The sequence below is a fragment of the Lathamus discolor genome, chromosome Z (assembly GCF_037157495.1).
Source record: "Lathamus discolor isolate bLatDis1 chromosome Z, bLatDis1.hap1, whole genome shotgun sequence".
In the NCBI taxonomy this organism is placed as follows: Eukaryota; Metazoa; Chordata; class Aves; order Psittaciformes; family Psittacidae; genus Lathamus; species Lathamus discolor.
Genome location: NC_088909.1, coordinates 88,723,627 through 88,739,966, shown reverse-complemented (window position 1 = coordinate 88,739,966; position 16,340 = coordinate 88,723,627). Strand labels below are relative to the sequence as shown.

Genomic DNA, 16,340 nt, shown 5'->3' with positions numbered 1-16,340 from the left:
ATATGTGGTCCAAGGGTTCTTTAAAAAAACATGGTGTCTTCTTCTTGCTATGGGCAGTGAACAGTACAGTAGAACAATGAAATTTGACGCAGACTTAGAGCGCTCTCCCGTATCTTCTGAAACAGTTATGCTGGTGAGATCATGCATTCAGTCTCCAGACAGAAGAAAGATACTATTCACACGGCACTTCTACTCACTAGTCCATGCAGCAGCAACAGGGCTGGCTTTGAAGGAAGCCAACTGTCCTGCTTTCCCAGAGATAAAGAATTGCATTAGTGGCCACTAGAGGGAGGATTAGGAATATAGTAAATCGAGGGTAAAAGGCACCCATGATGAGCCACATGGGACAACCTACAAATCCCCCCACCGCTGCCAAAGGGTAACAATTAAGACACTGCTATGGGCTGGAAAGTATTATCCAGTTGTTATCATCTGCTACAGAAAACCTGCCAGTATGCATCCTGAACTTTGGTGGCTGGAGGATAGGAGGGCTGACTCGGATCATGTGAAGCAATACCTACAAACACACAAAGACACAACCCTTTATTTACACGTCCCTTATTTGCCTTCTGGTTTTTAATCTCCTTACTTAAAACTTCTGATGTCCTTTATCAAGAGAACTCCTGCTAAAAACAAACATACAAGCTTCAAGACAAACTCAGAAGAAGTATCACCAGAAAAACGCACTGTGCCAAGATACACTGTATTTAACAAAAAAACCATCTGAACATATTAGAGGTACTTGAAACCAACAAAAAACCATTGTGATAAAATAAATGTTCTTACACTAAATTCAGGTTTGAGGCATGTCTGAAATAAAATGTCTTCAACTAGTTACGTAGATAATTATGCAGTAAACTGTATCTTGCAATTCACTTTACCATGTAGCTTGACTGCCTGGTGTCTTACCTCCAGCACAAGTAGCAGAACATTCTGACCAAGGCAGATGGTTCCATGCAAAGCCAACTTCATTGTCTCCACTGCCAGTGCGAGAGATGGGAACATTGAATTTATACCTTATACCCAAATTTTGTTCCTGTAGCAGAATCTGTAGTTGAAAACAACTGGTTATACCATTAAAACAGGCACGCAGAGGGCAACTACAGTGACATTTAATCTAGGTTTGTGTCATGTTCTAAGGAAGCAAAAAAAAGTAATAAAGGAAGCCATAATAGTTCTTTAACATATTCCCAAAAGAACCTGGACTAAATTGATACATACAAAAAAGTATTATTGTCTAAGGTGAGCTTTGTCTTTTTTCCTCCTTAACAACTCCGTAACTTCTGTCAGTTCATTATTCTTAACATAACTGTTCTAAAAAAAGACAGTTTTCATTAAATTAATGTCTTGATGGAAATTAACAGCTAAATAATTACGTGAGGTCAAAGTTGGTTAAGGACATTACTGTGCAAACATACAGCAGTCCTCATAAATACTGTGAGGAGCTACTCACACAGCAGTTATGAACCTAGCTCTGCCCTTGTTTGCACTTCCACTGACTACAATAATAGTAAAAATAGTAACGGCAGCAGGCTGTAGCCGAGGTCATTGTTTTCGCCTAATTCAACAGCCTTAGCTTGGTGGAATCACACCTTTGACTCCTTTAAAGGAGTATCAAAACTCTCACTGCAGCCGTATCACTGCAGGTGATACAGACGGAAGTACAACAATCGCTGTGAGTTTTTGGCTACCCTCACTGTTGACTATCCTCCGCATACCACACATCCAACACTAGTCTTTGACTTTATTAAACTTTTTCTTTCTATTGCTAGAAATATATATCGTGTTAGATGCAGCAATCTGATACTTCTTATCCCCTACTACCTCATTCCCATCTATCTTCTGTGATATTTTGCAGTCATATTTGCCTATCTTCTTCGGACAAAAGACCAGAGAACTTTCAGTAAGAAAGTCAGTGGCACTGACTGAATGAGAAACGCACTATAATCATTGCATAACTCATTCTGTACAGACTCTCTAGCTGATCCACACCTACAGAAGAAGAAACAGGATTCATGTGTTTGAAAATGCTGCCTAAAATGTGAATATCCAGGCAACAATCATCCTATACAAGAAAATAGCCTATATGGCTCAAGTAATCCCTGAACTGCAAGTCCGGCAGATGACAGAATATACTGGGCAAGAGTCACCTTGTTCTTCTGTGTCTCATCAATGCAGTAATGCAACAGTAGGCTCACTACTGCCTCCTGTCAGAGACAGGGTATCAGGATCCTGGTCACATCTGTTACTTTCTTGTATTTTGTACCATCTGTTCAGAAGAATGTATGTCACAGCAACATACACACGGAACAAATCACGATACTCTTGCTGTGGTCAGACTGTACTTCACACTCGGGCCAGGCTTCAAACCACTGGCATCTACAGAACTGTCAAGAACTGTCATGTTATATCTCAACACTTACATGTATCAGCAATATGTAGAGATGCAATATATGCCCCATTTAGAATTTCCAACTACCACTATTCTGAACTGCATTTAAAAGAGATGAGACATTTTCTGTGAGATTTCCTTGGGGTACAACCTATTTTGATTTCATTCATGGCCTTGTCTTTTCTCAGAACACAAATACATATTTTAAATTTCAGAAATATATTAATTATAACTTTACCATGACTATGAGATTTTCTGAAGTAGGGCCTAGTGCTTCCAAAGACTCTGGTTCATCTGTTGGCCTCTTGTAATGGAAAGCTGTTCCAGCAACATCAAATTTTCTTGGCCAGTCAATAGTCCAGGCACCATTAATATAGTAGTCATCCTCTTCAGATTTTAAAGCTTAAAAAAAAATACAAGCCACCTAAAAATTGGAAGCAGCATTTATAATGGAGAAGCCATTTCAAATTTATCTACTAATCTGCTAGATTTGCTAGAAGCTTGGAGTTTCAGCACAACGTAACTATTTCTAAAGCAATATAAAAACATTTCTTTAACCCTGTCAAAACAATATTGCCTCTGCAATAATCTTCAGTGTGCAGGTATATGTTGCAGATTTCAACATGCACACACTATATGGAACAAAACAGAATTCCTATTGCAACTTGCAACGTATCTTGAACTCTTAAAACTTGTGTGCAATGCATGCAGTTTTATGTAAGATATATGTAGGTCTCAAATGTATAATCAATTACCAATCTCATCTTTAGGTTAAGAAGTTGGGGCACGGAATAGGTATTTCATGTAGTGTGCAGAGGAAGAAAAGAGAAACAGCATTGAGTCTGATTTACGGTGTCAATCAGTTCTCGTTTTGTTGCCTCTGTCCACTGGGGGCTTTTTTCCCCTTATCCAAATCCAAGATATTTCTATTACAAACCCAACTACTAGCTATTTAATCAGATAAAATAATCTATTATTCCTAATTTAAAACCTTAAACCAGAAAAGTAATATAGACACAACATACATTTTTTAGCTAAGCAACCAATTAGGCTGGACAAACGCGTATTTTTCAGGGATTTGTATTTTATGTTTTATTAATAAAATTAGGCTAAGTTTCTAAATATGAAACTGGTTTTGTATCTTAAGGTGAATATTCTGTTGAGCAGATACTGACTTCGTGACTTTAGGTTATTTTCAAGTTATTCAGCATTCATATTTACTTTAAATAAAACATGTTCCTAAAGGCAAAATGATGGTTGGAAATACATGATCAAAAGGCATGTCATTTTTCGTTGCGACTAGTAAGTGACTTCACTAGATAGAGAACAAAATCATATCACAATCATAAGGAATAGGACAGCTTACAATCCAGTTTTACAGATGGTTCACCTAAAACAGTTAGGGAAAATGTCTCAGTGATGCTTTGAGTAAAGAAACTAGCTCTGACATACTTATCTGGAATTTTCAAAGTAATTCAGATGCCTTATTGTTTATATAGGCTTTGTAGCACAAGAAGCAGATGGTTAAAAGGAGTATAAGATAAGAATTAATAATGATGTAAGCAGTACTGAAAGAAAGGAACAGTATTCACTATTTCACGTGCTATATGAAATAACTATGTTCCAGCTGAACATCAGTATTTTATCAGTAGTCCTATTTTTACACAGTCAAAATTTCTACCCATCCCACTTTTACAAAATCCAGCTTAATCAAAAGAAGAATCAATACGTATGCTGTATACTCTTAATGTATATCCAGAAGCAAAGCAGTTAACTTTTTACCGTACTGCCAATGAAAAATGCGTTTACATTCTGTAAATAGATTTACCCGATGTCAGTTGTTACACATACATGAAGGCCACAGTTGTGAACAGTATTCCAGTAATAAAATTACATGACAATGATGACACAGTGGCATATTGCTATTAGCATACGACATATAAGGAACAAGTTAATATCCTTATCAAACCATTTATGAGAACTTGAGAATGCAGAAAGCCCACAGAAAATTAGCACACAAGACCCTGTTGCATAAGAGGAATATAAGGGAAGATACAACCCTGGATCAAGCCATTTAAGGGAAGATAACTCCATTACTAAAACAACATTTTTCCATCAGCTCTGAAATCAGGCAGTTTTGTTGTTGCTGGATTATTTGTTTGACAGATCAGTTTAAAATACTGAACTCTTTATGTAACTGTAGAAACGTGGTTTTGCTGTTAGAAATGATCCGCGGAGGAGGAAGAGAATTGATCAGAGAAGGGTGAGGACAGGTGCTGACTGTGCTGAGTTCCCAAACGTCTAACTGTAGCCTAAATTTGAGGCCATGGGTAGCAAAAGAACTGGATCTTAAGTTAAGGAACCATGGGATAGTTTGAAAGCCTGCTAGCTGAAATGAACAAAGAAGAAACCTTGAAGCCAGCATGACAGCTACAGAGGAAGAGTTTAACTTTTTCCTTTTTTTTTTTTTTTGCATACTTCCAAATGGATAGATTGATTTCTTAGACTGTGGTCTTGTATTTGGCAGCAGTGCACATAAAAGAAAATACAGGAATACGCATAAATGGTTATTTTCGTCTGAGTCAGTTTTCTAATCTGGTTCACGGTATGGCCACACAAACAGCTGTCCTGCAACAACAGAGGGAACTCCATAAAGACGGGGAAGTAGCTGTGAAGTTGCCAATGTCACTAAAGAAATATCCCTAAAAAAATACCCTTGAGATATGTATTTTAACAAAATAAACCCATTTTTAACTACCTTTGTGCTCTCACAGCTCTTTTAAGGGAGCAGACAGATTTAAAACCTTCCTATCCCCAGAAATTTGTCATCCTAAAATAGTGGCCTGGTTCACACTCACAGATCAAAACATCCCATCAAAAAATCAAACGGCCCCTGTGACCTTGATTATCTTTCACTAGGGTATAATGGCACATTTGGAAGTCGGAAACACAAGAAACTAGTGTAGGAGAGGAATCCCCTGTTTGTGTAGTCAGGGCTCAGGAAACCCCTTGAAATTGTGACAAAGACATAAAAAAGTGTTTATGTAATACCTTATATTTTTAGATCTGTGGCCAGATTAAATACCAATTAAGTTGTATTTTTTATTTAAGCAAAGAAAAATACATTTTTCTTTCATTTTAGACAGATAGTGCCACCAATTGAAATTCTTTTCCAGATCACCTTCCTCTGCTTATAAAACAGAAGACTTACAAGCTGAATTGTACTAGCTAAGAGTTATCCTCTTTGCTCGGTTTTTCACCTGTTCACGAAATAGTTCTTAGCCGTACATGACCACGACAGGATGCATGGTATACCTCTCTCCCATCACGTCTATTTGAATGTCAGTGTGGGACATATGAACAGCCTTACCCACAGTATATTCTGACATGGGGGAAGGGCCATGGGCAGTGTGATGCTGCAAAGATAATAATTAGGACTCTACTGCTGTAGTACTGGTGTTATTACTCCTATAGAATGGAGGAAGGTTGATTATCTGCAGGATTACAGAAGGGTGGAGGCAGGCAGAAAGAAAATCAGGCATCCAACAGTAAAAGGTACCACCATTATCAATACAATCAATTTAGGAATTCATGTACCTAGGAGGATAACTGTCCTTACAACTCACACTTTAAGGCATCATAATCTTTTCTGACACGTTAGCATTATACACATCAACTACATGGAGAGCAGATTGACAAAAGCGGCCTCTGACATATTACCTGTAAATTGCTGTTTAGTCTAACGTGTAATAACTTTGGGTTGTGTTAATCTGTTAGTCTGCTGTGTAACTAATCAGCTCTCTAATCTATTCTTGACTAATAGGTATTCTTGCACTACTTTGAATGGACTGCCATGCAAATCAGGGTACAGAGACTTTCAGAAATGTGTGCTGTCTTGAATTTGATGAAGCCAGATTTGTATGTATCAGTATTAAAAAAACAGAAACCAAATTTAACACAGTCTTTAAAGAAATGAATAACAATCAGGGAATATGAGTTTAATTCTATGCTTTACAACAGGCTTCCTGCATTATCTCAAGCAAGCACCTAGTTTTTCTGCACCTCATTTTCCTTATCTATAAAACAGGGATGGCATCTACAAGATACAGCACCTCAGTAACACTGTATAATTGATACTTTAAATTGCCTTAAGAGACACTATTGTTAGCATTTAAGTAACTATTGCTGTTGATGAATAATCATTGCAAGAATAAAATCATGTTTTAAACCAGTTTAATCCCACAAGATCAGAGACTTCCCTGATGGAAGACACTACCTCATTGTGAGACAGTACATCATTTGGATACTCTTCGTGCACTTTAGCTGGAGTCTGACACTATAACTATAGTGAATTGATCTGACTTTGCACCAAGTGGACAAGGAGGAATCACATAATGTAACTCATAAGCTCCATTCAAGAAAATACATTCTAACCAACTGCTGCAACTGCCTGACCACAACCTAATATTAACAGCTAATAATTCCCTCTGCTGCTTCTGCTATGCCTATGGTTTAGCCAAAACAGAAAATGTAGCTTCAATTCACAACATTAGCGACCTAGTAACAGTCTGCTATTTAAACCATGTTCTTACCAATGTAGTTCTTTGACATTGCCACTTCTCTTACTTCAATGTGCACAGAACCTCTTGGAATTCGAATCACCTCCATATAGCCTGTAACACAAAGGTAAACTTTACTTACTGTTGTTTACATTAACCAACATTACTCATGAAACTAACCATTATGAATTATTTACTATTAAAAATTACTGTGAGATATGGATTCAAATGGACTTGAAGATTTTCTTTCATGTGATAAAAAGGAAAACACTTTAAATGTAATACAAAAATTTGACAGTGATAGCAAGAACTTACCATGTAGTCAGGAACTCCTTTTTATAAGTGCAAATAGAGTATTTTCAACAGTGTATTATGAATAATTAACATACAAAATGACCTTAGGATCACACAACAATTCAGTTTGGAGAGAACCTCAGTGATTTAGCCAAGCTTTCTTCCATAAGCAGGGTCTGCTAGGAGATCAGACCAAGTTACTCAGTGCTTTTATCCTGCTGGGCTGTGGAAAATCTCCAATGATGGAACTACACAACCTTTCTGGACAACCTGATCTGCTGCTGGACTGTCTTCCTGGGGAAAAATTGTTTTCCTTACATGTTCAGTCAGCACCTCTCTTGTTTTAATTTATAGCCATTGTCTCTTCTCTCAGCACGTACCCACCACTGTGAAAAGCCTGGCTCTGCCTTCATAGGTATCGGGTGATACTAGGTCCCCACAAACCTCCTCTTCTCCAAGCTAAATAAGCTCAGTTGTCTCAGCCTTTCCCAAAGAGGGGCAAGCACTCCAGAGCCTAATAATCTTAGTGGGCCCTCACTGAACTGAACTCACTCCAGTGCACCAATCTTTTTCCTGTATTTGAGAGCTCAAAGCTGATAACACTAAGATTGCAACAGTATAACTGTCTTTTTTGAGTTAAGCTTTAAACTAATTGCCCATATACGTTTTCTGAGTTCTTAATAAGATGAACTTAAAGAGACACTTCTGGATTCTTTTCATTCTAAAATTTCATGTATGACTAAGTATCAGATTCTACCATACACATTAAAATCATACACATCACTCTTACTATACCACCTAACTAGATAATAATTAAAAAAAAAAAAACAAATAACCCACTTTTTTTTAAGTGCATTAAAGACCATGAGAACTAAGTATTCAGTAATGAAACACATTGTATTTGGCGTAAATCAAAACTAATACAGAAAAAGGCAACAACAAAGCAAAAGGAGTCAAAGTGAATGACTAGCAGCGATGCCATTCTGGAAATGAATGCAGCCCTGTTATTTGCTAAAGGGACATCTAAATGCATTGTGCAACAGAATGGGCATATATGTACATACCTCCTCTTGGCAGTGAATCATTGAAGAAACCTTCAATGGCTTCACATGTACTGCCATCTCCGCCACAAACACGGCATCTATCTTCCTTAGCATCAGACCCCAAAATATTATCACAACCTACATGCTGAGAATAGATAAGAATAAGTATTTTAACAGGATGATGGTCTTACACTACCATCTTCTTTTTGAAGTGCTTGTCTCAAGTTTGAGATACTCAGTTCTTCTTTTTATCTACCCTGTTTTTGATAGCTGCTACTGTAAGTGGGTTTTCACTTACCAGGGAAAGAAAATAAAGGAGAACAAGACACTTCTGGGTTGTTACCAAATCTTGAGTAATAAGTACTTTGCACTTCTATGGTGACTTTCAGGAAGGGATCTCACAGTGTTTTACAAACAATTTCATTATTACAGTTCTCAATAAATGATTAGTTATATTTTTACTTAGTATTACAACAGTTAACTGTGTTTCATCTACATTGCTTTGTTAAGGCAAACATTTGCTGTGTTCCTTAAACATTTATATGGCATAAAAATTAATCCCAAAGGCATTTACAGCTTCATAAACCATATTTCCACATAATCCAGGCAAAATTTATAAAATTTATGATTGTTTTTGTAATTTTGAATGTAAAGTGTAAATTACTGTAAGAATGAGTGCAGAATGAAATTTAGTGAAAGGCTGAATTAAAAGCTGTATTAGATAGCATTATACAGCCTTTGGAAAACAGAGGTGTCTATAACTGATCATAAAAAATACATTACATTTCTGATTATCGACTTGAGAAATACAGTGAACAATGATTAACTCCTTACAACTTATTGATTCAATCCTATTACAAAGCTGATGAAAATAGAGACAGTTGGATCCTTAAAACACAACAAAAAGGAGAATGAACAAGGAGGATGCAAACAGAATGAACACAGAAGCTCGTCATTTTTTTCTGGAATTTATACAAAAAAAGAGGCAGCTACACAACTTTGTTTACTGTCTAGCAATATCATCTTGCATCTCGTAAATACGTAATTCACAGACCATAAGAGAAAATAGACCACTTTAAATAGTTGACAAAATGGTATTATTCTAACCATTTACATTTCAACTTTCTGATTCACCAAGAAGACAGAGACCCAACTTTATTACATAGCTCATTCTCAACTTGAAATTTTGTTTTAAAAGACTTTTGAAAACTATAAAAATCTGCACAAAGAGCACCAGAATTCCACAAGTTATTTCTTAGGTGTTTTTTGGTATCATCCTGCTAGTCGATAAACATACATATTCAGCCCTCAATTTAGCAAAGAACTTTAGCATTGGGTTAAGCTTTAGTTATGTTAGCAGGTTCAGTGAAATCAAATACTTTCTAGAGTCAGCAGCACAGTTCAGATGTTTAGACTTAAGTACGGAATTAAACACCTTGCTAAACTGAAGCAGCGGTGGGAAGTACATAACCAAAAATACGGCATAGATCTTCAATTCTATTCAAATTTATGTAATGCAATTCTATAGGGATCTTACAAAATAGCTAATCAGAGTTTCAGTAAATGGAAAATAATTGCATCATTATACACTTTTTCCTAGAACTACAGAGCAATAATGACAACTTTGTTTCAATGACATCAATAGCAGAATTGTTTGCAATAGGATGAACTAGTTAGAGAGAAACAAATTAATATGTTCACATTTACTGTTTTTCAGTCAGAGTGGTGTTCTAATTGGAATGATGGAACAGGCCTTGGAACAGTGCAAGTATTCTGTTCATCTCCTGTTGCCCTTTCCACCAATTCTTCAACAGAAAACATAAAGCAAGAGAAAAAAAAAAAAAGACAAAATGAAGGATTCTATGAATGTCTGTAAGAAGCTACTGAAATTTAACTGATTTAATTTATGCAATACTTTTTTATCTTTTTGTCTCAATCTTACTTTCTCATTAACAATTTGACCTGTCAACACTTGCATTCCATATAAGTAAGTACCATAATTAAACGTAGGAGATAGTAGACACAACAAATTAATCCTTAAGTACTTTATAAAACATTTGTAACCTTGCATTCTCCATTGATACAGATATCCAGTGAATCAGCATTGCACTGAGTCCCATCTATTACTGCAGGAGCACGTTCAGTGTAAAAATTATAACCTTCAGCCAAGCAGTTTAATGCACATGGTTTAACCCCACCTGGACAACAAAAATGAATGAAAAAAAACAACCAAACAGAAGTCTTGAAAAGTTAACAGCTGGTTAAAGGTATATATGCATAAACAGATCTGAAATTTATAATCTTATCTCATACCTGACACATATAATGTATACACTTTATTTAACTTCCCTTTATTGATTTCTCTACTTGACTCTTCTTTCTTGCAAAAAAGATTATTTCGCATAGTAAGATATGGCAAGGTTGGCTGGCTCCATAACGATTCCATTATGTTAATACAACCCTAATGATTATTGAACAATTTAAAACAATAAGGATACCACTTCACCACTTGAAAAAGAAGAACAAAAGAATGTAGTGCTAGAAGTATATCAACGTAAATGTCAAAGCAAAGATCAGACTATTTTACTTAAGAATTTAGTCCTACAGAATGACATTATAGCTCAGACCACATGATCACAATGATCCTTTTTAGGCATTTTATCTAAAAAACTAAGAGCAAAACTATCCACATCAGTAAAATACAAAAACACAAGCGGAAACACGGACTTGCTCCCTACAGGTTTGGAACAGGAATAATACAAGGACAATCTACAAACTTAGAATGACAGAAACATAAACTTGATTAAACTGTCCCAAAAAGAGATTATATCCCTCTTCCCTGCAAAAGACCCTTTTATTGCACAATGCAATTATTCATAATTAAGTTACTGCATTAGTAATTGAATTAGAGAGTTTTATAAATTCTTTTTCCTTTCCCTGTTATTCTTACCTTAAGAAAGGAAGAACAATTGTGAGATTTTTTTACACTGAACTCATCACTGTGGCATAAAATGCACTTACAGATCATCTATAGAATCTCTAATTATATTACAACTGCAGGTGAAGGGCTCCATATTTTTAAATTGGAGTCCTTACAACAATGCTCACTCTCCTTCATAGTAAAAACAAAACTGTATCAGAACAGAGATAGCTCTTCTGCAATATCTTCAGCAACTGACAAAAGTACTAGTAAACTTAGCTCATTATATTTTAATCAAAATATTCTATTTACAAACATTACTCTTTATATAGCATTTATATAATTTCTAAGACTTCACATACAGAAACATTTTTGTAAAAATGACCATTACCTCCAGTGTAGGGTTTCCAGTTATAGTACTTTCCCCGGAAAGGCATATTGTCAAAATCTGCACATTGCTTTTCTCGAAAATCACGGGCCCCTGAAGGACATGGCTAAAAGGATAAAGACAAAAAAAAAGGTTAATTTCTTCCAAATATCAAGATAAAAGGAAATGCTCATAAGCTTATATTGCAAACATAATCAGTCAAAAGACTACAAGGTGGTTCCCTGCTTTGTCTTGTGGCTCTGCTTCTGGAACTTGCTTTATTGTCTTACAGCATTTATTTTGTAATCATAGCCTGGCAGGAAGTAACTGAAGTAATTTAAGCAAAGGTACTGGTATATAACAGTTTCCATAAAACAGGACAATCAGAATCACATCAAACACTGCCATCAGCTACCTCCTTACCAAACAGCTGAAAAAATAAAACCAAAACAATTTGGTAAGAGCTGTAGGCTCAGTTACACTGTACTGAGCAGCTGTACTGAGAAATGCTACTAAGAAAGACATCAAGAAAAAAAGACCCGAACACTTTCTAGAGTTGTATCACCTCTTGTTACTTGTAACCTCAACAAAAGCATTGTGTTAAGGGTGAGAACAGATGCCATGTTTGGCTCTGATTTTTACCAGTCTCCAAGTGACGAAATAAAAACTGCTTTCATTTGAACTTTCATTACTTCACATTACCAAAACCAAAAGTGTAAAGTATCTTTATTATGTGGAACAAGGGTAGATATAAGTAAAATACATCTTGGAAAGAATTACAGGAGAGAGAATTCTTTGCTGTTTCTCACATTTTTCATCAGCAGGTTCACAATAATAATCATGACTAATCTCGGATACACCCAGAATTTTGATAGTACATTAAACATTGTTATCAATGTTTAAGTACCTGCTGAAAGTGCAAGCTTCATCAGACAAAGTATTTGAAATAGAGATTAAAATAATTTTTAGACTGAAAAATAATTTGACAGAAAACAGAGGTGTCAATAAATACTACTATTTTATGAGCAACAGAATGTCCATTTTATGACGGTTTACTTGTCTTCCTACGTATCTCAGTCACTTAGCACGGTTCAGGAATGTGAAATGCACTGAAGTGAAAGGGTTTCTATAAACTCGGATGATAAAAATTTGCTGCACAATGCAAATAGTAATAACTGCGATTTTTAGTACACATGAATCAAGATCTTTAAACAGCCAGTCCACTGCAATATAATTCAGAAGCTAGAATTTGTTTTCTCAATTTTGAAGCCGTTGCCATATAAATTAAAACACATTGGACAGTACGTAACTTTATTTTCCTATAAATCACTATTATCTCCCTCCACATAAAAGTACTTTTTTGAATATATTTACTGATAAAAAAACCAGTGAAGGTGACTTACTTAAATTCAGTAATTTTTCAGACGATAACACTGAGAATAAAACATAGCTATGTAAATGAAGTAACAAGTTTTTTTAACGGAAACACAAATTCAATTTGCCTTTTTTTGCCATGTTCTCCAACCAGTAGAGGGATCAGTTTTGATCCACCTCAAAGCCTGAGTCTAAATCCTTCTGATACTTACCTGGCAGGGGAGACACCATAATCAAGCAGGTGGTTTTCCCAGGGAGAGGCTCATCCCTTGCACTCCGGGTGTGCTGTTTTGGTTTTTTTTTTCTAAAGAGCAGACTTTGGCCTCTTCAGGAACCTGCTTAGTAAGGTTCCATGGGGTATAGCCCTAGAGGGCAGGGGAGGATCAAGACTGTTGGCTGATATTCAAGGATCACTTGCTACAAACTCAGGAGTGTCGCATCCCAACTAGAAGGAAATGCGGCAGGAGAGGTCAGAATGCCTCCCTGGATGGATAAGGAGCTGCTGAGGAAACTTCAAAGGAAAAAAGAGGCTTATAAAAGGTACAAGCAAGGACAGGCAGCTTGGGAAGAATACACGGATGTTGCCCAGGAAGCTAGGGACCAGGTAAGGAAAGCTAAGGCCCAGTCTGAATTAAACTTCGTTAGGGATGTTAAGGATAACAGGAAGGGATTCTATAGGAACACTGCAAATAAAAGCCCAAGGACAACATGGGCCCCCTCCAGAAGCTACCAGGAGAACTGGCTACACAGGATTTGGAGAAGGCTGAGGTTCTGAATGACTTCTTTGCCTTGGTCTTCACTGGCAAATGCTCTGACCACACCACCCAAGTCTTAGAAGGTAGATGCAGGGACTGTGAGAATGAAGACCTTGGGCCCACTGTACGAGAGGATCTGGTTCGAGACCATCTTAAGAACCTGAATGTACACAAGTCCATGGGACCTGATGAAACCCATCCGCGGGTACTGAAGGAGCTGGCAAATGAAGTTGCTAAGCCACTGGCCATCGTATTTGAAAAATCATGGCAGTCAGGTGAAGTTCCCAACGACTGGAAAAAGGGAAATATAACCCCCATTTTCAAGAAGGGGAAAATGGATGACCCAGGGAACTATGGACCAGTCAGTCTCACCTCTGTGCCTGGCAAAATCTTGGAGCACATTCTCCTGCAAGGCATATTGAGGCACATGAAAAACAACAAGGTGCTTGGTGACAGCCAGCATCGCTTCAGAAAGGGGAAATCCTGCCTGACCAATTTGGTGGCCTTCTATGATGGGGCTATGGAACTGATGGACAGGGGCACAGCAGTTGATGTCATCTACCTGGACTTGTGCAAAGCATTCAACACTGTCCCACACAATTTGATAGGTGGACCACTTGGTGGATAAAGAACTGGCTGGGTGGCTGCACACAAACATTTGTGGCCAATGGCTCAATGTCTAGCTGGAGACCAGTAACGAGTGGTGTCCCTCAGGGATCGGTGTTGGGACCGGTCTTGTTTAACATCTTCATCAATGACACGGACAGTGGGATTGAGTGCGCCCTCAGCAAGTTTGCCGATGACACCAAGCTGTGTGGTCCGGTTGATACGCTGGAGGGAAGGGATGCCATCCAGAGGGACCTTGACATGCTTGTGAGGTGGGCTGATACCAACCTCATGAAGTTTAACCATGCCAAGTGCAAGGTCCTACACCTTGGTCAGAGCAATCCCAGGCACAGCTACAGACTGGGCAAAGAAGAGATTCAGAGCGGCCCTGCAGGGAAGGACTTGGGGGGGGCTGGTTGATGAGAAAATGAACATGAGTCAGCTTCAGTGTGCGCTTGCATCCCAGAAAGCCAACCATATCCTGGGCTGCATCAAAAGGAGTGTGACCAACAGGTCGAAGGAGGTGATCCTGCCCCTCTACTCTGCTCTTGTGAGACCTCACCTGGAGTATTGTGTGCAGTTCTGGTGTCCTCAACATAAAAAGGACACGGAACTGTTGGAACAAGTCCAGAGGAGGGCCACGAGGATGATCAGGGGATTGGAGCACCTCCCATATGAAGACAGGCTGAGGAAGTTGGGGCTGTTCAGCCTTGAGAAGAGAAGGCTGCGTGGAGACCTCATAGCCGCCTTCCAGTATCTGAAGGGGGACTATACGGATGCTGGCAATAGACTCTTCATTTGGGACTGTAGTGATAGTACAAGGGGTAATGGGTTAAAACTTTAACAGGGTAAGTTTAGGTTGGATATAAGGAAGAAATTCTTTACTGTGAGAGAGGTGAGACACTGGAATTGGTTGGCCAGAGAAGCTGTGAATGATCCATCTCTGGCAGTGTTCAAGGCCAGGCTGGACCGAGCCTTGGGTGACATGGTTTAGTGTGAGGTGTCCCTGCCCATGGCCTGGGGGCTGGAACTTGATGATCTCCTGGCCCTTTCCAACTCTAGCTATTGTATGATTCTATGATTTTACAATACTGGCCACTACACCCCATTTTCCAGTCCCACTTGCTTAAGTACTAATTTACCTGTACCGTTAGCTGAATTTGGCAAAGAATGAAGAGAATAACAAGAAGGGTTTATACATATATATCAATCAGAAGAGGAAAATTCAAAGAAACCATGCACCCCTAATGAGCAAGACTGGTAAACTGCTAATGACAGACAAGAATGCTGAGGTACTCAACAACTTTCCTGACTCACTGGCAGGCTCTCTCCCCACATCTCTCAAGTGGCTGAACTGCAAGACATGAACTGCGGAAGCAAAGTCTCTCCCACTGTAAGTGAAGATCAGGTTTGTGATCATTTGAGGAACCTAAATACAAATCTATAGGACTTGAGAAGATGCATCCCAGAGTCCTAAGGAATTGGCTGATGTAGCTGCCAAGCCACTCTCCATGATACTGGACAAGTCCTGGCAGTCCAGTGAAGTTCCTGGCGAATGGAAAAAAAGGAAACATTGCACCTAATTTTAAAAAGGGTAGAAAGGAGGATCCTGGGAACTACCAACCTGTCAGCCTCCTCTCTGTGCCAGAGGAAACCATGGAACAGATCCTCCTAGAAGCGATGATAATACAAATGGTGGACAGGGGGGTGATTCAAGACAACCAGCATAGCTTCACCAAGGGAAGGACAAGTCCTGCCTGACCAACCTAATGGCCTTCCATAATGAGGTGACTACATTAATGGACACAGGAATAACTAGAGATGTCATCTGTCTGAGCTTCTGTGAGGCCTTTGCCATGGTCCCCCGCAACATCCTTCTCTCTGTATGAGAGAGACACATTAGATGGATGGACTGCTCAGCAGATAATGAACTGACTGGATGGTCACATCCAGACAGTAGTGGTCAGTGGCTCAATGGTCTGGATGGAGACCTGTGGTGAGTGATGCTCCTCAGGGATCCATATTGAGCC

General features: G+C 38.3%; 1 protein-coding gene across 3 annotated transcripts in view; it reads right to left on the bottom strand.

Moving 5' to 3' along the window:
• The window catches only part of ADAMTS6 (ADAM metallopeptidase with thrombospondin type 1 motif 6), a 153,156-nt gene that overhangs the window by 30,003 nt on the left and 106,813 nt on the right, over positions 1-16,340 (bottom strand). For all 3 annotated transcript variants that reach the window (XM_065662875.1, XM_065662876.1, XM_065662877.1), the window contains 6 exons: positions 11,600-11,702; positions 10,353-10,486; positions 8,310-8,433; positions 6,985-7,065; positions 2,631-2,794; positions 910-1,048 (listed from right to left, as the gene is read on the bottom strand). In XM_065662875.1, coding sequence (XP_065518947.1) covers positions 910-1,048; positions 2,631-2,794; positions 6,985-7,065; positions 8,310-8,433; positions 10,353-10,486; positions 11,600-11,702 — 745 coding nt within the window. The remainder of the gene's footprint in view (positions 1-909; positions 1,049-2,630; positions 2,795-6,984; positions 7,066-8,309; positions 8,434-10,352; positions 10,487-11,599; positions 11,703-16,340) is intronic.